General features: G+C 42.8%; 1 protein-coding gene across 8 annotated transcripts in view; it reads left to right on the top strand.

The window, feature by feature from the left end:
- SBF2 (SET binding factor 2) overlaps positions 1–23,009 on the top strand; it is a 474,020-nt gene that overhangs the window by 398,447 nt on the left and 52,564 nt on the right. For 4 of the 8 annotated variants that reach the window (XM_029059545.2, XM_029059550.2, XM_029059549.2 and 1 more), the window contains exons 18-27: positions 1,745–1,915; positions 3,364–3,429; positions 3,674–3,936; positions 5,560–5,732; positions 5,958–6,031; positions 7,395–7,590; positions 8,675–8,802; positions 13,502–13,677; positions 16,058–16,203; positions 20,818–21,016. In XM_029059545.2, the coding sequence (XP_028915378.1) occupies positions 1,745–1,915; positions 3,364–3,429; positions 3,674–3,936; positions 5,560–5,732; positions 5,958–6,031; positions 7,395–7,590; positions 8,675–8,802; positions 13,502–13,677; positions 16,058–16,203; positions 20,818–21,016 (1,592 nt within the window). The remainder of the gene's footprint in view (positions 1–1,744; positions 1,916–3,363; positions 3,430–3,673; positions 3,937–5,559; positions 5,733–5,957; positions 6,032–7,394; positions 7,591–8,674; positions 8,803–13,501; positions 13,678–16,057; positions 16,204–20,817; positions 21,017–23,009) is intronic. The other 4 variants (XM_039911379.1, XM_029059548.2, XM_029059552.2 and 1 more) reach the window with 2 other exon arrangements.

Genomic DNA, 23,009 nt, shown 5'->3' with positions numbered 1-23,009 from the left:
GTTTGGCAAGTTTATGGAGTTCATAAAGATCCCGTGGTTACTCCACAATGGTTTGGCTAGCCGGGACAGAATTGAGTTGGCCGTCTCTGACCCCGTTTCCACCACGGGTGAGTAAAGTTGAGTTGTGTAGTAGGCCACATCCTGCTGACCTTATTCTGTAGTCGTGCCGACGGGTGCCGAGAGGGACTTAGATGCCGGCATTGGATTTCGATTCAGATCCACTGGGAAACTCTCACAACTTAACCCACTTTGACAGGATTCGCAAACACCAAATTCCTGGATTGTCCTTCCACCTCAAAGCGGTTTTCACCTCGGATTCATTTCCTGAGTGGAACACGCACAGGATGAAAGACAGTCAGATAACCAAATGGTTACCCTCTGCTGAGTTGGAATGTGCCTACCAAAAAGGGAGAGGAGAGGTTAAACCTGCTGCATTATATAATGCCCTCTGGTAGCTGAATGGTGGGAGATAATCGCAGGCCGCAAATTGTCCACACACACTGCAGTTTTTCTGAAGCAAATTTGCAAGCAAATAGAATGTATTTGGTTTAAAGATAATGTACAGTAGCCTTTCTTTTGAGTCAAGCAGAGAAAAAAAAAATCTTTTTACTGCTGGAAGATACAAAAGCCTCTAGGATACAATGCAGTCAACTCTGTAGGAAAGACCCAGGCTGAGCTGAGGATTTAGTCATGAACTTGATGACAAGTATAAATAATAAGAAAATTTAACATATTGCCGTAAGGATAGAATTACTTTCTTAAGCAATGAAAATGTTTCTGGAAAACTGCATTATGGAATCCTAGACCAGGATGGGAAAAGACGACAGGAAACAGATAAAGCTGACTAGGCGATTTCAACTGTCTCCATCGGTCTGATGACTCATGAGAATGGGAAGTGGACAGAAAGTTTGGGAATAGATGTTTCTGGAACAACTAGCCCTGCAAATAGTAATAATAAATAATAATGATGATGGTGTTTGCTAAGCACTTACTATGTGCCAAGCACTGTTCTAAGCGCTGGAGAGGATACAAGGTGATCAGGTTGTACCACGTGGGACTCACAGTCTTAATGCCCATTTTACAGTTGAGGTAACTGAGGCACAGAGAAGTTGTTACTTGCCCAGAGTCACACAGCTGACAAGCGGCGGAGCCGGGATTTGAACCCATGACCTCTGACTCCGCAGCCCGTGCTCTTTACACTGAGCAAGGGCAAAGATCAACAAGGGCTGGTTTGGGGATCTTCACAAAGTGATAGGGACTCTAAGGTCCAGATTAGCCTGGTCAGCCATACTTGGGGAAAACTCATTGGCATTGGTGTCTTCATTAGATTTAACCTTTCATAAATATCAACGTAATCTTCACTGTTTCGTAAACAATCAATCAATGGTATTTATCGAGCACTTACTATGTACAGAGCACTGTACTAAACGCTTGATAGAGTACATACGATCCAACAGAATAAGCAGATGTTTCCCCACTCACAACGAGCTTATACTCCATTTACCGATCAAGTCGGTCAGAAAAAGTTAACTTGAAAATTTTACACACATATAGCTTCCTGTACACTGTGTATACATAGGCATCGCTATACAAATGATTCAACCCTAGGTTTGGCCGCTATGAGTTATTCTTTATATATGCATTGTCTAACATGGCCATCCTTCACATTATTAAAGTGATCTCAGTTGGTGACTAATTTTTTTCTCTTTTTGGTGTGCGTGTTTATGTGTGTGTTCTCTCACAGAAACTCGCTCCAGGAGTCAGTCAGTTTGCTTATACCTGTGTTCAGGATCACCCCATTTGGGCTAATCAACAGTTTTGGGAGACAACATTTTATAATGATGTGCAAAATCAAGTTCGCTCCCTATATCTTTCAGCCAAGGAAGACAATCACACAGCACAGTTGAAGCAAAAGGTAAGAAGATGGAAAATATCTGTGTGCACTATAATTAAACATTAATGGATGTCAGGAAGTCCAGCGTGACTGTATCCAAGAACCAATTAAATTAAACCACTTCCCCAGAATTGGAGAAAAATGACCCAGTTTTAAGCAGTGCATTTAGTTGGTTGCGCCAGTGAGTCTCTCAGATGGTTGTGTTTCTATTCCTTTTTAGTGGGGAGTAGATTCCAGAGAAATTCCTTCGATTCCCAACTCAGGGAACAAGACATGCACAACACTTGGAACTGTCATGAATTGGGGTTCCAGCCAACCGCCAGATCAGAAGCCATTAGAGTCTTGATTTCAGCCAGGGAGACAGAAAAGGACCTTTTGATTGCTTTCACTTGGGTGGTGACTGTTGAGGATACCAACCCCGGTTCAACTATCCCCTTCTGGGCCAGGCTGCCATAAACTGTTGGCGTTTCAGTGGTGATATGGCAGAAGTAAACGACAGTGGCAGAAGATGACAGAGGGTGAATCCCTTTTCCTCTGTTTCCCTTCTCCTTCCTCCCTCTCCTCTAGATCTCTCTCTCGTTTCCCCTCCTTTCACTTTCTCTTTCTTCCTTATTTTTCTCTCTCTACCCCTCTCACTCTGAACCTCTCCCCCATTCTGCCTAAGGTAATGAGGATCCTGGGGTCGGGGGTCGGGTTGTGGGGAGAGGGAATTTGGAGGGAATCCAACAGATGATTTACGAAGACAGAATAGTGGAAAAACTGTCCACTGTTCAAAAAGCAAAGGTGAAAATACATAACTACTAGACACCTAAAAATTAAATGGGTGAGTGGCAATTCTTTCATCTCTGAAACTTAGTAGAGAAAAGATTCTGCAGGAAGGCCAGGGATGGGTGGACATTCATTCAATAGTATTTATTGAGCGCTTACTATGTGCAGAGCACTGTACTAAGAGCCTGGAATGTACAGTTCGGCAACAGATAGAGACAGGTAAGTCTTTGGCACTGTAATAATAATAGTAGCAGCAGGAACCATAGCTGTAATGGTATTTTTTGAGCAACTATTAGGTGCAGTGCATTTTCCTATTCGCTCGAAGAAAGTCCTGCAGAAGCACCAAACAGGCACCCACACGTAAAGTGTGGGAGTCAGATGTAAAAGAGTGGCAAAACATCGGAACAGTTGGGAGAAGAAGGATCATGTAGGGAAAGAGAATTCCAGGGTGAAATATCAGAATAAAGCCAAAGAAATACCTGAATTTACATAGATCCATAAGTACCGAGGATCGGTATTGAGAAATATGTGTGGTAGAATTGGTGTATAAGAAACAGTATAAATTTGTAATAAAAGCCTAATCGCGCTCGACCGGAAGAGTGCCAGGAAATCCTCAAGGGTACAAATTCCCGACTCGGAAAAAATAATTATATTAAAGCTGTACAATAGCCTGCCTAATACCAAATGCTCTTTATTTGCAGATGCCTGATTCATATGGAATTCGAGCAGATGTTCGAGTGTGTGGTCAAAAGGGAAAAGAAAACAGAGTAAGATCAGGGAAAGGGGGAATCAAGTGATGGATACAAGTGAAAGGATTTAGGTGCAAATTGAGCTGTTAATTGTGTGAATCACAATCTAGTCGTCCTAGTTCTGGGATGCAAAGAGACTATTCATTCTCCATATGGCAGATAGTTCTGCGGTGAAACTCAGCTGAGCATTTCACATTTCTGCAGCAGCAACCTAATGTTTACCTTGCGTGAAAGGATGAATATACTCCCCTTTGTCTTCTAGGAGAAAACTCCTTCAAGCCCAAACCAGGAGAAATCTGCCATGGATCTGGCAGCTGAACAGTTGCATATGTGGCCAACGCTGAGCAAACAAACCCAGCAGGAACTCGTTCAGAATGAGGAAAGTACAGTCTTCAGTCAGGCAATTCACTTCGCCAACCTCATGGTGAATCTGCTGGTGCCCCTGGACACCAGTAAAAATAAACTGTTGAGAACATCTGCCACCGCAGACTGGGAGAGTGGCAGCAACAGCATCGTCACCAATAGGTACCGCATTCCCTCCCGAATTTCTCAATTTCCTGCTGAAGCCAATATGACTCCTTTCCCTTTTCACATATGATGAGGGGGAAGTGGAAAACGCAGTGTCTGCCACAGATTTGGCCCTAAAAGTTTAAAACTCCCAATGGTACAGTAATTGGGATTTTTTTTTTTTTGGAAGGTTGGTTCTTTGTGGTTATTTTGGTAATGACCTGTAGCTCGAGGACAGAGTTCTCAAATAAAAAAAAAAGACCTCAGGGCTGAGGAGTTTTATTGGCCTTGTTACTTAGAGAAGCCGGATGGCCTACGAGAAGGAGCCTAGGACCTGGGTTCTGATCCTGGTGCCGCCACTTGCCTCCTGTGTGACTTTGAGCAAGTCACTTAACTTTTAAAAAAAAAAAATGGTATTTCATTCATTCATTCAATCTTATTTACTGAGCACCTACTTTGTGCAAAGCACTGTATTAAGGGAGAGTTCAATACAACAGTAAACAGACACATTCCCTGCTCACAATGAGCTTACAGTCTAGAGGGAGTTTAAGCACTTACTATGTTCTAGGGACTCTTCTAAACACTGGGGTAGATACAAGGTAATCAGGTTGGACACAGTCCATGTCCCACTTGGGGCTCAAATTCTTAATCCCCATTTTACAGATGAGGTAACTGAGACCCAGAGAAGTTAAGTGATTCGTTCAAGGTCACACAGCAGACAAGTGGTGGAGCCTGGACGAGAACCCAGGCCCTTCTGACTCCCAGCCTGTGCTCTATCCACTAGGCCTTGCTGCTTCTCATTTCTTCAGCATCCTCATCTGTAAAATGAGGATTCAATTCCCGTTCTCCCTGCTGCTTAGACTGTGAGCACTATGTGAGACAGAGATTGTGTCTGGCCCAATTAATATGTGTCTGCCCCAGCACAAAGTACAGTGCATAGCACAGAGTAAGTGTTTAATAAATATCTTAGTTATTTTTATTGTTATCATTTCCCGTATTAGCTTCAGGAGGTCTTTGTATCTCAGTTTCCCCAAATGCCAAGTGGAAATAAAAAATGCTGGTCTTACAGAGATGATATGAAAATCATTGATTTGCTATCAAAGATGCAAACTAAGTTTTTCAGGAAGAGAGAAAATTGCTGGGGATTTTTTTCTAGTTAAATTCCTGCCCTTGCCCATGATCCCATCCTCTAAATCCATCGTGTGAAATATCAAGCAGTTTATAATGATGAGAAGCTTGGAAGATTTGAGATGGACAAAAGTCAGGTTATTGAAAGAAGTGACCGTTCTCACTGTTAATCCCAAAGGGAGACGGGGAGATTAGCAATCACTTTTGTATCTATAGAAACATAAACTAGGCTAAGAATCCAGATCCTCTGATTCCCAGGCCCGTGCTCTGTCCATTAGGCTATGGTGCTTCCCTAAGTCGGGAAGATAAAGGTAGAGCTGATAGATAAGGTACATTGAGTCGGTGGAGAGCTTTGATGCCAACCGTGAGAAATTTTCGCTTGATGCCGAAGGGCAAGGGAAGCCACTGGAGGGTTTGGAGGAGCAGTTATCCTCGTGAAGAATCTTCACATTTTAAGTCATTTACAACTCCGTTTTGAGTGTTGCTTATCTATTCCCTTATTTTCTTTCTCAGTATTGCAGGAAGTGTTGCTGAGAGCTATGATACAGAAAGTGGCTTTGAGGACTCAGAAAGCAACGATATCGCAAATTCCGTGGTGCGTTTTATTACCAGGTTTATCGACAAGGTTTGTACAGAAAGTGGAGTTACTCAGGACCACATCAAAAGTCTCCATTGCATGATACCAGGTAGGAATTCTGCAGATACTATACCGAACGTTTGATCTTACCAACATATTTGGTAAATGGGGCTGCTGCTTTTTGCTAAATGGGCCCAGATTCTAAATACTTAATAGTGTCAGTGGCTCTCAAATGCAATCCTGTATATAGAGTTTATGGAGTTTAATTTTAAGGTTTCAAAACTGTTTTCACATTTTATGTGCTGTTTCATTTTCTTCATTTAAATAATTCCAGGAATTGTAGCTATGCACATCGAAACTCTTGAGGCAGTTCATCGAGAGAGTAGGAGACTTCCCCCTATACAGAAGGTAAGGCTCCAGAACACTTGTTCTTAGAACAGGGGAAAATTAATTTAGACTTTGCAATAGCTTTCCATGTGTATAAGCAAACAAGATGCTTCAAAAGCCCTTTCACCAAAATCTCTGTTTGCCTTTGGCATTAGTACAGCTTGAATTGGTAAGGAAGAAACAGTGTCCGAGGAAAACCCAATGTGATTCCCTCCAGTTGCCATCTCTGCTCTTGGATCCAAACTAAGATGACCGATTTCCGGTCTACCAAAGAAGGATGGTGGAGGAGCTTAGAAGAGGGTGGAGTTCAGAAAGGGACACACTAGACAGGGCAATAGAAAAAAGTCAGTCAGTGGTATTATTGAGCACTTATTGTGTGCAGAGCACTTAACTAATAACTTGGGAGAGCACAGTATAACAATAAACAGACACATTCCCTGCCCATAACGAGCTTAAAAGCAAGGAAAGGTGGTGAAAAGGAGGGAGAAAGAAGGGAGGAGAGGCCAAGAGTGAGAGGTGGAAAGATGAAAACAAAGCAAAGCCTTACCATGCTCACCATTGCTGCCTCTGCCATTTTCTGTTGCCGTCCTCTTCTGCTCCTCTCGGGTTGCTCACCCTCAGTGGGAACCAGGCCTCCCTCTCCCATTCATGGGGACTTTCATGTGCACTTGGAAACATGCCATTCCAACCAAAACAAAATATTCCTCATTACAACTCCCAAGAAGAATCCATTGAGTTGTGGGGATGATGCTGATAATGGCAGCTACTCCTGAAAAGAAAAAGGAAGAGGAAGAGAAGGCAGCTTCTCCTCCCATCCCCCTCCTTCTGACAAAATAATCACTACCTCTGCCAGAGCAATTATTGAGCCCCTTTCCGCCATTCCAGCCTAAAATGAAACTGCCCAAAGTCCATCAGGTCACAGAGCGGGGTCCCCTCCAAAATGGAGTCAACGAGACTCCAGATTTACATGGTTTCCTCTGGCCTCATGGCAATTTTAAATGCTTTTTAGACTTCTTGCTATCACTGGGTAACGTTGTGGTGTCAGGTCAGGGGTCAGGTCAGGATCAGGGGAAAGAGCACGTGTTTTGGAGTCAGAGGTCATGGGTTCAAATTCCGGCTCTGCCACTTGTCAGCTGTGTGACTGTGGGCAAGTCACTTCACTTCTCTGAGCCTCAGTTACCTCATCTGTAAAATGGGGATTAAGACTGTTAGCCCCACGTGGGACAACCAGATTCCCCTATGTCTACCCCAGCGCTTAGAACTCTGCTCTGCACATAGTAAGCGCTTAACAAATACCAACATTATCATTATTATTATTATTATTATTATCGGGTCTTGAAATCCCAAATTAGAATTATGTTGAAAATGTTCTCTTTGTTTTCAGCCCAAGATCCTGAGACCCACACTACTCCCGGGAGAAGAAATTGTGTGCGAAGGTCTCCGTGTGCTGCTTGATCCCGATGGGAGAGAGGAGGCCACAGGAGGACTTCTTGGGGGTCCTCACATTCTCCCCGCAGAAGGCGCTTTGTTCCTCACTACCTACAGAATTATTTTCAAAGGGACACCCCACGATCAACTTGGTATGGCCCAGAATATAAAAAAGTTCTTTAAGATACAACAGCCAAGCTCCAGATCAACCCTTGTCCTTGATCTGTGTGAGCAGGAATTTTGTCTGCCAACTCCCATGATTGTATTTTCCCAAGCACTTTAGTACAGTGTTCTGCAAACAGTAAATGCTCCATAATCATTTCTTTTAAATGGCATTTTAAGCGCTTACCATGTGCCAGGCACTGTATTAAGCACAGGGTATATTTTAATCCCGGCTCTGCCTCTTGTCTGCTGTGTGGCCTTGGCAAGTCACTTTACTTCACTTCTCTGTGCCATAATTACCGCAACTGTAAAATGGGGGTTGAGGCTGTGAGCGCCACGTGGGACAGGGACCGTGTCCAACCCGATTTGCTTCTCCACCCCAGCGCTTACTACAGTGTTTGGCACATAGTAAGCGCTTAACAAATACCCCAATTATTATTATTAAGTTGGATACAGTTCACATCCCACCTGGGGCTCGCAGTCTTCCAGATGAGGTAACTGAGGCCCAGAGAAGTTGATTGAATGATTGTCAAACTGTGCTCAGAACCATCCATAAAATGGATTGAATTCTATTGTCAATTATTTGCCAGAAATTTCCAAGTCAAAGATTACTGCCTGCTGTGCAGATATGCATCTTGACGGGGTTGCCTTTCAGTGGCTGATTTGAGGTTGGGCGCTAGAGCTTTCCCTGAGAAGCCTAGTACATCTTCATGTGAGAATGATGTTGCACTCTCCTGTAGCAAACTGTTTTCATTTTCATTTTCTAAAATAATGTAATTGAAATTCTGCCAGCATCATGATCCATGCAGTAATTTGGTAATGTAGTATTACCTAAGTTTAATTATGTTGTTCTATACCTTTGGAAAGCTAATTACAACTGAAACTTCAATATAATAAGTTCATGGAACACTGGAAAAAAGCATGCTTTAACACATGTGTTATATCCAAAAAGAATTCCATCGTCATCGATGGTATTTATTGAGCAGTTACTTTGCTCAGTTTGAATTTGCTCAAGTATCACAGTTAGTTGTTGTGTAAATCAGAGTTAATATTGACTCCTGTTTTGCATCGTAGTTGGTGAGCACACTGTGATGCGGAGCTTCCCCATTGCATCTATCACCAAGGAAAAGAAGATCACCATTCAAAACCAACTTCAACAGAACATGCAGGAAGGATTGCAGATCACATCTGCCTCTTTTCAGGTATTAGGAAACGAACAGTGTTGAGTCTTGGAGAGAGCTTTTGCATATCTGACCATGTAGAGACACAAAAGAAATGTTGTTGAGGGAAATGTGGAATGAGAAATGGTAGTATTCCAGAACCGATCAGACAAAACTATGGTCGTTTGCAGTTGTAATATTGAAGTCATCGCAATAAAATATATTTTGTCACTTTTCAAACAACCAACTTTGTAGACCTCTGTTACAGAAACCTGTTTTCAATTAGTGCAAATATGCAGGGAGCCATTAGGGAAATTTTGTTTGTCACCAAACAGGAAAGCCATGTGAACGTATTCCGGGCTGCGAAGCAATTCGTTCATGAGTGATCTTCCCCACTGAACTTTGTCTGCCTCCCTGTCTAGACTGCAAGCTTGTTGTGATTAGGGAATGTGTCTGTTTATTGTTATATGGTACTCTCCCACATGCTTAGTACAGTGCTCTGCACAAAGTAAGTGCTAAGTAAATACCATTGAATGAATGAATTGACTGAATGGTTGTGGTGGTTCCAGCTTTTAAATTGACATGGTGATGAAATCCTCAAGATAATATTGTAGACAAATAAGTGACTTCAAGATGTGGTTAGTTTTAGAGAAGCAGCATGGCCTAGTGGCTAGGTCACATGCCTGTGAGTCAGAAGGACCTGGGTTCTAATCCCAACTTCACCACTTGTCTGCTGGGTGACTTTGAGCAAGTCACTTCACTTCGCTGAGCCTCAGTTCCCTCATCTGGGAAAGGGGGATTCAATACCTTTTCCCCCTTCTACTTTGACTGTGAATGCTGTGTGGGATAGGGACTGTGTTTGACCTGATGATCTTATATCTTTCCCAGTGCTCAGAACAATGCTTGGCACATAGTAAATTCTTAACAAATATCATTATGGTTATTATTATTGTTACTATCAATAATAATAATCAGAATAAAGCCCTCTTTATTGCCTGGTACTTTGCAGAACCTATGTTACAAATCCATCACCTTTTTTAGTCAGAGCAGATTTTAAACTATTTCATGAGTTTTGCTATTTTTAATTGCACAAGGAATGAGCCTCATTAGGTAATAATAATATTTGTGGTATTTGTTAAGCACCTACTATGTGCCAGGCACTGTAATAAACACTGGGGTAGATACAAGCAAATCAGATTGGAAACAGTCCCTGTACCATATAGGGCTCGCAGTCTTAGTCCCCATTTTCCAGATGAGGTAGCTGAGGCCCAGAGAAGTGAAGTGATGCCTGTCTACTTGTTTTGTTTTGTGGTCTGTCTCCCCCTTCTTGACGGTGAGCCCGTTGTTGGGTGGGGATTGTCTCTCTCTGTTGCTGAATTGTACTTTCCAAGTGCTCAGAACAGTGCTCTGCACACAATAAGCGCTCAATAAATAGAATGAAGGTCACACAACAGACAAATGGCGGAGCCTGAATTAGAAACCATCACCTTCTGGCTCCCAGGCCCATTCTCTATCCACTACACCTTGCTGCTTCTCTGAAACAAAAGACATCTTGAAGAGTTATTTATTTGTAGGGTCTCACATCCAGTACCTGGTATCTTTTTTTACTGATCATCGTAAAAGAAACCATGGTTGGGAGAACAAGGGTTGGAGAGTAAGAAATTTCAGAATCACCTTAACCACAACTGCTAAGTTGAAATGTGATTTGGCAGATTGGAATGTCTTTACTTCTTTCCCCGGGCGCTCTTCGGAAAGACAAAATGGCCAATAATAAGTAGCAGTAAGAAAAACATGGGAAAAGCAAATAATTCTCAAATTGAATAATTAGCTCCTAAATAAAGAAGTATTTTCATTCTCAATCTCATATTTCCTTCTCAAACAACCTCCTTTTCTGGAGTCCCAGTGTGGCCTATGACCTTCTCTAGCGGTGGTTTAGCGAAACACAGAAACAACTGATCTTTTCCGATTTGGGGGACCCTGGAAACTTTCATCTCAATCTGTTCTTGACATAATGCTGCCGATGTAAAAGTAACAAAAACAAAGGAAACAGTTTACTTTATATTCTTTTCATAACAGCTCGAGTTCAAGGGGTAGCCCGCCACATGAAATACCCCCTCTCTTCTTGGAATAGAAATGATAACTCCCAAATAATGTTTGCTACGGTTGTGTTATTTTTATGCATTTGCAATCACATATCAGGATAACCCCTAATGTTCTTTTTGTGGTGCTATTTATAGTATGCCCCAATAAGGCTAACATTTCACATATGGTTAGTGCGTGCAAACAGGACATCTTTAAAAGTAACTTCTCAGGACTCACTTTTTAAAAATTTCTAAACAACGTTTTGTTATTTCATTTTGTTTTCGTCTTCTCTTGGAGTGTTCTCTGTCCTTTGAACTCTGAAACCCTTAGTCATAGAGACTCTCCAAACACCTCCATTCAGAGCCTCATAGTACTAAATATGGGTAGGATACGAATCTTTTGGTTTTAAAAAGATCTCATATAGGGTACTCACTGACTTTTAGAAGTCTATTAAAACTCTAAATTTGGAATAGATATAAAAAAGCTGGTTATTTTAACTTATTTTTATTTTTCACATACCATAACATCTGTGGACTATAAGCTTGTTGTGGGCAGGGAATGTCTCGACCAGTTCTTTTGTACTCTACCAAGTGCTTAATACCGTGCCCTGGACACTATAAATGCTGAATAAATACCATAGTTTAATCTTTGTGGGAACTGTTCTTAGGTAATATTATCACTCATTTTCCATCATTGGCAAATAATGGAAGTGGATAAATGAACACTTGATAGCCCAGTTATATGCTGTCGTACATAACAATATTAAGACAACCTTGTTTTAGCACTTAGTACAGTGCTCTGCGACACAGTAAGTGCTCATTAAATACCATTGCTTGATTAATTTGTGGCATTGTACTCTAACATCAGCCCAAGCATAGCAATGTCCAAATCTTGGTTTTTGAGGACTGCGTATAGAAAGAAAAGTAAGTTCATCTGAACAAGAAAGAAGCAAAAACCAGCCTTGGGTTTTCAATGACCCAAGGAAGCTCCCAACTCGTTGCAGAGTAGGAAGAGGGAAAATCCCCTTTCCCTTCCCTACTGAAGAAAAAAATGAATGAATAAACCTCCCAGATATCACTTTGCAACACACACGGTGATATTCTTGGTGGCCGTGGAGATATTGTCTATTCATAATCAGTCAGTGGTATTTATTGAGCTCTTACTATGTGCGGAGCACTGAACTAAGCACTTGGGAGACTACAATACAACAGAATTCACCAACACATTCTCTGCCCGTACCCGAGCTTACAGTCTAGAGAGAGAGAAAGGCATTAATATGAATAAATAAGTAATTAATATGTAATTTAAGGATATGTACATCGGTGTACTGTGGGATTATTGGTGGGGCCAATATCAAATGTCCAAAGGCCACAGATCCGAGGACAGAGAGGACGCAGAAGGGAGAGGGAGCCGGGGAAAAAGGGACTTAATCGGGGAAGGCCTCTTGGAGGAGATGCGACCTTAATAATGCTTTGAAGGTGGAGAGAGCAGTAGTCTGGCGTATATGCAGAGAGGGAGTTCCAAACTAGGGGGAGGTTGTGGGAAAGGGGTCAGCGGCGAGACAGATGAGATAGGAGCACAGTGAGTAGGCTGGCGCTACAGGAGCGGAGTGTGCGGGCTGGGCTTTAGTAGGCGATTAGTGAGGTGAGGGAGGATGGGGCAAGCTGATTGAGTGCTTCTAAAGCCAGTGGTAAAAAAGTTTCTGTTTGATGCAGAGGTGGTTGGGCAGCCACTGGGGGTTCTTGAGCAGTGGGAAACATGAATTCAACGGTTTTGTTGATAACTGATCTGTAAGCAGAGGGAAGTATGGATTGGAGTGGGGAGAAAGAGGAAGCTGGGTTCAAGGTGATATTTGATCCAGTAGCAGTACTCAGGGTGGGTTAGGATAAGTGTTTGGATCAGCAAGGCAGCAGTTTGGATGGAGAGGAAAGGGCGGAGTTTAGCAGTGTAGCAAAGGGAGAACCAACAGGATTTGGTGACAGATTGAATATGTGGATGGAATGAGAGAGATATGTCAAGGACAACGCCTGAGGTTATGGACTTTGGAGGTAAGATAGTGGTGTTGTCTACAGTGACGGGAGAGACGGTGAGGACAAGGTTTGAGTGGGAAAATAAGATGGCATATCGACCAAGGAAGAATTTATAAATTGAGAGGTCCAGTTTAGCAGTGAGAGCGGTAAGAAAACCAAAATAAATAAAATGGTTTTTTCAGGTTAAACCCTAGTTTAAAGAATATTAATCGAGAGGTTAGAAATCAGATCAAATTGAGAGCAGTCTCCTTATTTGATATCCATGGAGTGGTTCCCTGAGTGTCATTTTTCACCCGGGGCAGAAATCTCCATTGTATTTTCATGCATTTCACGTAAGACCTCTCAAGTATGGTATTTCCCAGATGGAGCACTCTGTAGTAAGACTGTAAGGTTGTTGTAGGCAGAGAACGTGTCTGCTACCTCTGTTATATTGTACTCTCCCAAGTGCTTAGTACAGTGCTCTGCACATAGTAAGCACTCAATAAATCCCATGATTGATTGATCGAGTGCTTTCAACCAATAATCATGGTAACTTTTTTCCTGACATGAGAAACTTTAATTTAAAGGTATCTCTGCAAGCCCACTCTTTTTCCTTCCAGTTTCTGATGTGTTATCTCTTCTGTCTGTAGTTGATTAAGGTAGCATTTGATGAAGAAGTGAGTCCTGAAGTGGTGGAGATCTTTAAGAAACAACTAATGAAATACCGATATCCTCAGTCCATTTTCAGTACCTTTGCCTTCGCAGCTGGACAAACTGCCCCACAGATCATCTTACCCAAACAGAAAGAAAAGAACACATCTTTCCGGTAAGAAGGAACAAAAATTTTTACCATTCAAGGTGAACCGTTAAGTGAGGTCTAGAGGTTATTTATTCTTTGCTCTGCCATTTGGTGACATTTTTGTCCTGTAAATTATACTTTTCAGTGTTGTAACTGAATAGATTGTTTCTGTTGTGCTGGGAAACGATACACATAATAAATTTAGTCTCCTCCTAGAAGTTCCAGTAAGATCTTTCAGGTTCCCAAAGAGATCACCGTTCATTTCTGGGATGTCAAAATGCCTTTTTCCCTTCTTCCTCTAAGCCTTGGGGTCTCTGAGCAATGCCATCAGATTTCTGGACTTATCAAGAGTCAAGAATATCATCTTAATCAAATGCAGAATTTTGTGCCTACGATATTAAGAATAAGCATGAAAAATTTGAATTATTGATGATTAAAACCCAGTTTGAAGTATTTACAATCAATCGATTATATTTATTGAGCACTTATTGTGGGGAGAGCACTAAGTTCTTGGGAGAGGACAATAGAGACACTGTCCCTGTCTTCAGGGGGCTTATGATCTACAAGTGAATAAAAACAATAAAACAGAAGAAGCTGAACCTCAAACGAGTACTAGATTTACCCAAATACATTGTGACCCCAGGTAAAATCAACGTCCCCTTTTGGACCCCTCTATTTGGAACAAAAAGAGAGAAAAGGCAGGGTTTCTCTCTTATTCTAAGCTCGTTGTGGGCAGGGAATGTGTCTGTTGGTTTTTGTATTGTACTCTCCCAATCGCTTAGTACAGTGCTCTGCCCACAGTAAGCGCTCAGGAAATATGATTGAATGAAAATTCCACTCTTAGGTAGGCTCAAAGAATGTTCCCTGAAGTCCACCCCAAGGCTTGAAATGAGCCAAAATTAGCTTTACCTCCCTTTGAATCTGTGTGAAGAACTGACCTAGGTGCTTGAAAGCCTGAGCCTACTCAGTTAGTATTCATTGAATACCCCCAGACTCCATGATTCTGTACTGTACCAGTGAATAATTATACTTCCTGCCTATGACAGCAGTCATCCATAATACTTCTCTTTTAGCAAGTCAATGCAGGGTACTAAGAAGGAAAACAGAAAATGAACCAGGGTGTTTGCTAGATGCCCAGAATGGGGTTTGGCAGCTGACTGGATTTGACCACTGGACATTGTGTTAGAATCCAGACGAGTTCTAGCCTAACCGGTAGTCTTACCTAGGGATGCCCCATACCATCCCAGCCCACCCCCAATTGTGACCGAATGAAGGCAAGGGGAAGACTGAGGAAGCCTCATGAGTTTTCAGAACAACAGAACTAATAATAACAGTAGTTATTGTGGTATTTGTTAAGCTCCTGCTGCATGCCAAGCACTGTTCTAAGCATTGGGGTAGATTCAAGATATTCGGGTTAGACACCATTCCCCGTCCCACATGGGCCTCACGATCTCAGTCCCCATTTTACAGATGAGGGAACTGAGGCACAGAGAAATGAAGTGACTTGCCCAGGGTCACAAAGCAGACTTGTGGTGGAGCTGGGATTAGAACCCAAATCCTCTAATTCCCAGGCGCTTGCTCTTTCCACTAGACCACCCAGGCGTGGAGTCTGGAATCTCAAAGTGGTGACAGGAGTCTTGGTAAAGGCAAGATACCCAGCACTGGCTCAGCCATTCAGGTATCAGGAGATTGCCAGGGATTGTCTCTGCTCACACTAGAATATACAATATGGAAAACTGCCATTCATTTGTCACGACATTGTTCGCTCAGGGCCCTTCAACCTACCTGAAAAAAGACTCCTTCTTTTAGGACCCTGGGAGACCAGTATCCATTTTCTCTCAGCTAAATGAAAGGAGAAAATAGGTATTCAGATCTCTGGGAATACACATAAATGCTTGTGTGTTCAGTGCTCAAAGCAAAGTAGGTTGGCATATACCGGTATGCCATGCCAGCCCTTCTAATTACCTCCTATAATTAGTCCCCCTGCTTGGGAACAGGACAATAATGGAACCAAGAGGATACTTGGTTCCATTTCCGACCTTGGAATGTAGGGGGCCATGATCAGAAAAGAGGATTCAGGTATCCCCACTTGCTGAACGGCCCCAGACTCTGGGTAGGAGGTGAGCTAAAAATAACCCCCTCCTTCAACAACTCATTGGTCAGGAGGCAGGGAAGTGAAGGAGCCCCAGAGTTAGAAAATGGGGCCTAGCGGTGAAGGTGACTTTAAAAAACGAGGCCGGTACCGGAACTTCTAGATTCCCTCTTCCGTCGGGGCACCTCCAGTGCTGAGCACAAAGTGAGCACTCAGAAAATGGTTTGACTGAAGAAGGGTAGGATGTGAATGATTCTGAAATGTAAACTACATTTTTTATTAGCCTTTTTTTTTTTTTGGATCGGTTATCTTTAGTACCTTCTCAAAAACAATTGTGAAAGGGGCCAAAAGAGCAGGAAAAATGACTATTGGCCGCCAGTATCTGTTAAAGAAAAAGACGGGAACGATTGTGGAAGAGAGAGGAAATCGGGCCGGATGGAATGAAGATGATGACATCTCTGGTGAGTGGAAACTATTTTCCAGCTGATCTCGCTGATATCAAAATAAAAGTATTAAGGAATTTGCTTTTGTCTGCAGTCAAGTCATGGGTTTCATAAACAGGGTCCGTACTTTATTGAATACCTTATTCTCTGACTTTTCGCACTGCCGTCCCAGAATTTAGTAACCTTCCTAGGTAGGTAGGCGCTGCCATAAAACACACCACTAGAAGGAACACTCCCAAATAGGCAGGAATCTATGTCATTGAATCTGTGGTCTAGTTAGTTTATTCATTCAGTGGTATTTATTGAGCGCTTACTGTATGCAGAGCCCTGTACTAAGCGCTTGATACTTTGGGGAACTTCTTGGTAACACAGATCATCAGTGACAGAAAAAAATACCAAAACAATCTCAGGTGACTCAGCTGAATTCAGTTCACCACTCCTTGTTGTTGTCTTATGCTGTCGAGTTGTGTCCGGCCCGTAGCGACGCCACAGACACATCTCTCCTGGAACGCCCCACCTCCAACTGCAATTGTTCTGGCAGTGGATCCATAGAATTTTTTGCTAAAAATACGGAAGCGTTTTACCACTGCCTCCTCCCGCACAGTAAACATCTGTCTCCGCCCTTGACTTTCTCCCGTGCTACTGCTGCCCAGCACAGGGGAGTTTTGACTTGTAGCCACTGCCCAAGCTAGGAATGGAATGGACAGGCCTCTGCTTGACTCTCCCTTCTGTAGTCGTGACTGGTAGACTACTGGAAACTCTCCAGGTGCGACCTTGAGAGAAGTCACCACACCTAGGAGGCTTTTAAAGGAGGAGTATGCAAGAAAATAATAATAGAACATTTTCTGATGTGACAGACACAACCCGAGCTGTTGACTGACTTCACATATGCAGGGCCACCATGGGCAATGTAGAGAAGTAGCGTGGCATAGTGGATAGAGCCCAGGCCTAGGAGTCGCAAGGTCACGTGTTCTAATCCCGGCTCTGCCACTTGTCTGCTGTGTGACCTTGGGCAAGTCACTTCACGTCTCTGGGCCTCAGTTCCCTCATCTGTAAAATGGGGATCAAAACCGTGAGCTCCATGTGGGACAGGGACTGGGTCCAACCCAATTTGCTTGTATCCATCCCAGCGCTTAGTACAGTGCCTGTACATATTAAGTGCTTAAAAAATACCATAATTATTATTATTAAGTGGAACTGCTGTTGTATCCTCTCAAGTTGACTCATCTGGGGCATTATCTTTGGGATTTCAAGGAATGAAAAAAACTGCCAGTAAAAGACTAAAAATGACCTACTGCTCCAGAATTTACTCGAGGACAAAAAAAGTCTAAGTAAAGCTGGTCTTTGATTATATTGTATTACAGAACCTATAATAATATAACCTTTAAAAATATAGTTTTCTGTGTGGGTGCATAAAATCCTGTACTTACTCTTTTTCTTCTCAGTACATTCCATACTACCTTGAACATCTTGGCATGCCTTCTGTCACTTTGGCATCTCATCCCTGGAAATAAATATGATGGCAAAATAGAAGTTCACAGTGAAAAAACTTAAAAGGATATAATTATATGTTCCACATGAACAGAGCTTTTCAGAACTTGAGGCACAAGTTGGGAATATCATTTATTTTAATCATTCCTGAAACACTAGATATAAATTTAGTCTAGTGGACTAGATATCAGGAGACCCTGAGTGCTAATACCTGGCTCCACCACATACCTGTTTGGTGATCTTGGGTTAGTCACTTAACCTCCTTAGTTTTCCTCTCTTTAGTATGGACAAAAGTCCTGTTTTCTCTCCCTCCTAGGCCGTGAGCCCCATGTGGAAAAGGGTCTGGGTCCAATTTGATTACCTTGTATCAACCCCAGGGTTTAGCCCAGTGCTTGGTACATATTATTATGGTATTTGTTAAGCTACTATGTGACTAGCACTGTTCTAAGCGCTAAGAGTCGATACAAGATCATCAGGTTTGACACAGTCCCTATCCTACATGGGGCAGGAGGGAGAGAGTAGGATTTGATCCCATTTTACAGGTGAGGAAACTGAGGTATAGAGAAGTTAAGAGACATATTACCCCCGGTCACAGAGCAAGCAGTTGGCAGAGTCGGGTTTAGAACCCAGGTCTTCTGACTCCCTGTGCTCTTTCTAGTAGGCCATGCTGCTTCTCAGTGTTAACAGTAAAGCGTACATTAACCGTTAACAGTTATTAGCAGTTCATTTCTATAAATTCCTTACTTCTCCAAAATCTAATAGTGCTTAGTTCCCCTAGTTGGGTGAGGTAAATCTCCCATGGATGCCTTATACTCTGGAAGAAACATTTCCTGATTGAAATGTTTGATTTTTTTCAAGTAGCATTGGAAGACTACTTCAGTGTTATTAGTAAATTCATGTCCACATATCACTGAAAGAAACGAAATTAAGCTGCTTGCAGAAACATTTCAGCGTCGCAAGAACTTGCCAAAAAGAGATTTGTCGACAAAACCCAACAGTAGAGTTGATTTTCACTGGTTTGAACCTCTAATGAAGTTTTGGATGTCTTGGATTATTTGTTCGTTTTCCCCACACAGGCAGCATAATGTATAGTAGTTCTCTGTTAGAGAGAACTGAGTTTTTTGGTCAAGAGTCAGGCCAAAGTGAAATAATAATAATAATTGTAATGATGGTACTTGTTAAGTGCTTACCATGTGCCAAGCCCTGTTCTAAGCACTGGGGTAGATACTAGGTAATCAGGTTGGACACAGTCCCTGTCCCACATGGAGCTCACCCTCTTAATCCCCACTTTTAAGACCTGATTATTTGGCCAGTATAAGAATTGTTTTTCAAGTATCCTGAAGCATTTTTATTACTACAAAAAGGAAGCTCTCAATCTTGGGATTTCCTGCTGTCCCTCCCCCATATCCATGATGCAGAATATCTTTCATTAATCTGCCTGGGTACCCCACTCTGGTGACAAATTTGGTTGTTTTGGTTTGTTTTTTTTAATGGCATTTGCTAAGCACTTATTATGTGCTAGGCACTGTGGGAAGTACTGGAGTAGATACAAACTAATCTGTTTGGACACAGTCCCCGTTCCACATGGAGCTCACAGTCTTAACCCCCATTTTACAGATGAGGTAATTGAGGCTCACAGAAGCGAAGCGACTTGCCCAAAGTCACACCGCAGACAAGTGGTGGAACTGGGACTAGAACCCAGGTCGTTCTGATTGCCAGGCCCGTGCTCTATCCATTAGGCTACGCTATTTCTCCCATAATCACAACCCCCAGGAAAGTGGAGAAAGAGGCCTTTCCCTTACTCCACTTCTTCAGCCACACAGCCATAGCCACAACTCTAATGGACATTTCTCGACCACTGTGATGTGGCAGGGCTGTGCTGGACACTTCCAGGAGAAGCAGCATGGCTCAGTGGAAAGAGGACAGGCTTGGGAGTCAGAGGTCCTGGGTTCGAATCCCAGCTCTGCCACTTGTCAGCTCTGTGACTGTGGGCAAGTCACTTAACTTCTCTGTGCCTCAGGTACCTCCTCTGTAAAATGGGGATTAAGACTGTGAGCCTCACATGGGACAACTTGATTGCCCTGTATCTACCCCAGTGCTTAGAACAGTGCTCTGCACAAAGCAAGCGCTTAACAAATGCCAACATTATTATTGTCTCCCCCGATTAGACTGTAAGCCCGTCAAAGGGCAGGGACTGTCTCTATCTGCTACCGATTTGTACCTTCCAAGCACTTAGTACGGTGCTTTGTACATAGTAAGCGCTCAGTAAATACTATTGAATGAATGAATGAAAGAAAACTGGTGCCAATGGAGAATAATCTGGCGGAATTCCCAGAATTGGGCTGTTGGGAGAATTTATTTTGATGGGGGAAGGGGGAATGTTGCCCTACCCACTCCACCATAGCATCCCTTTCTTATCCACCATTTATTCTGTCTTCCTGATTTCCAACCCTCAAAATTCCCTTCTCTTTGTCCTCCCTTTCCCCTCTCTTTTCCCTCTCTTCCTCTCTGTTTCTTTTCTCCAAATCCCTGTTCTCTCACTTCTCTCTCCTTCCTCCCTCCCTCTCTCTCTTTCTCTCTCTCATCTTCCATACCTTTTCAGGGCCACCTCCTGAAGGCCCCATTCTCTGTCCTCTCCCACTTTAAGCAGGAAAAAATGTGGTCACCTTATCCTTTTAATGTAGATTTGAAGGCAGTGTCCATACTGAAACATAGACAGCAAGAAAACAAATATCATTCATTCATGAGGAGTGCACAAAATTCTTATAAACCAGAGAAACAACATGGCGTAGTGGGTAGAGCACGGGCCTGGCAGTCAGAAGGTCAGGGGTTCTAATCCTGGCTCTGCTAATTCTCTGCTGGGTGACCTGGGGCAAGTTACTTCACTTCTCTGGGCCTCAATTTCGTCATCTGTAAAACGGAGATTGAGACTGTGAACCCCACATGGGACAGGGAGCGAGTCCATCTCAGTTTGCTTGTATCCACCACAGAGCTTACTATAGTGCCTGTCACATATTAAGTGCTTAACAAATACCATTATTATCATTATTACTCATAGGTCCATGTCCAGTTCTCTTTAGTAAAAACCTATCAAACTCATCTTTCAGTATTGTCTTTTGAAACGTATTTTTTTCTTGAAAGTTTCAGATGACAGTGAACTCCCTACAAGTACTACTTTGAAGGCTTCGGAGAAGTCAACAATGGAACAGCTAGTGGAGAGAGCCTGTTTCCGAGACTATCAACGTTTAGGTCTGGGGACCATTAGCGGGAGTTCTTCCCGCTCAAAATCGGAATATTTCCGGATCACAGCCTCAAACCGAATGTATTCACTCTGTAGGAGGTGAGTCTGTCAGTTAACTATCTCTTAAATTTAACTTGGATCTGCACCATTTATTCACCCCATTCTCAGCCCTGCAGCACTTATGTGCGTATCCGTAATGAATTAATTTATATTAATGTCTGTCTCCCCCTCTAGAGTAAGCTCTTTTTGGGCAAGGAACGTGTCTGTCAGTTCTGTTATAGTGTCCTCTCCCAAGTGCTTAGTACAGTGCCGTGCACACAGTAAGTACTCAGTAAATCCGATTGATAAATGTGTCATTCCTACAAGCAGCACCCAGATCATTATCAAACATATTTAGTGAGTGCTTACCCTGTGCAGAGCACTGTACCAAACGCTTGGGAAAGTACGATGCAGTAGACACATTCCCTGCCCATAATATGCCTATAGCCTATAGGGGGAGGTGGTCCGAGAAGCAGCGTGGCTCAGTGGAAAGAACCCGGGCTTGGGAGTCAGAGATCATGGGTTCGAGTCCTGGCTCTGCCACTTGTTAGCTGTGTGACTGTGGGCAAGTCACTTCACTTCTCTGTGCCTCAGTTACCTCATCTGTAAAATGGGGATTAACTGTGAGCCTCATGTGGGACAACCTGATTACCCTGTATCTACCCCAGTGCTTAGAATAGTACTCTGCACATAGTAAGCGCTTAACAAATACCAACATTATTATCATTATTCTTAGTATAAGTAAATTAATTAACAGGTATGTGCATAAGTGCTGTGGGGCTGAGGAAGGGGTGAAAAAGGGAGCAAGGCAGGGGTGATGCAGAAGGGAGTAGGAGAAGAGGAAAAGAAGAAATTATTCTGGTAATCTGAAGTAAGGTGGGCCTCAGAGGTGTTCCAGGGTTCAAGTGACCTATTGGATTTCCAATTCTTGCTTAGCTGCCTGTCATACCTGCCTGAGAAGCAGTGTGGCTTAGTGAAAAGAGTGCAGGCTTGGGAGTCAGAGGTCATGGGTTCTAATCCCTCATCTGCCACTTGTCTGCTGTGTGACTTCGGGCAAGTCACTTCACTTCTCTGTGCCTCAGTTAGCTCATCTGTAAAATGTGGATTAAGACTGTGAGCTCCACATGGGACAACCTGATTACCTTGTATCTACCCCAATGCTTAGAATAGTGCTTGGCACATAGTAAGTGCTTAACAGATACCATCACCATCATCTTTCACATCTGATCAGGACCTGTTCATTTTATTAAACCCAAGGTTGCACTTTCTTCATTTCATTCAATGCCCTTGATGCTCTGGAATTGTTTTAGGGGACTTGGAGACTCTGCCTTGTCTTGATATCTGATTGTACTTGGTGACTTTTCAGTGTTTATAGGTCCCAGTGCTGTGTGGTAAGATAGATGTATCAGCAAACACTTCCAAAGATGGTTGTAGAGGACAGATATCCTTCTTGGTGGAATGTGGGGAGGAGAGGGATTGGGGTGAGTGATTGGAGAGGAAGGTTTTGCATCCCAGGAAGGGACTTGGTTTTTGCTTTTCACAGAACAGAGATCACCTGAAGTCTTTCATCCCCAACATTGAGCTTTGAGGAGGGATGGTGTTGGGTAGGTCTTCCAAACCTGCAATTGTGAACCTCTCCCACCCCCACCCCCACCCCCCCCAAAAAAATTTGAAAATGTGTCACATGAATGGTGGATTTTTAATTCAGCTCTAACCTCAGAATGTAAATGGAGATTAATGGAGACTTCATAAAGCTCTTCAGATAAAGTGTACATGATGGTCATTGCAAGCTATGTATGGGCATGAAAGCTCAAGGAGCATTGGGAAAGAAATCTACAAGTCCATTTTTGTGGTGCAAGATTTGTTCTGAGCCCACAGAAATGCTGTTCGGCATTAATCATGTCCCATTTGTATTTATATCCCGTAAGACCACTGTGACCTTACAGCTGCTTTCATTCAAGTCAAATCCACGATTGCTGGCAGTCTCATTAAAAGGTCAACCGACTCCATTTATTGAGTGCCCCACTGGGTTTTAGTCTCAAAAGATTAGTAG

The sequence above is a fragment of the Ornithorhynchus anatinus genome, chromosome 3 (genome assembly GCF_004115215.2).
Source record: "Ornithorhynchus anatinus isolate Pmale09 chromosome 3, mOrnAna1.pri.v4, whole genome shotgun sequence".
Classification (NCBI taxonomy): Eukaryota; Metazoa; Chordata; class Mammalia; order Monotremata; family Ornithorhynchidae; genus Ornithorhynchus; species Ornithorhynchus anatinus.
The sequence above is the reverse complement of the archived record's forward strand: the minus strand, read 5'-3'. Positions and strand labels throughout refer to the sequence as shown.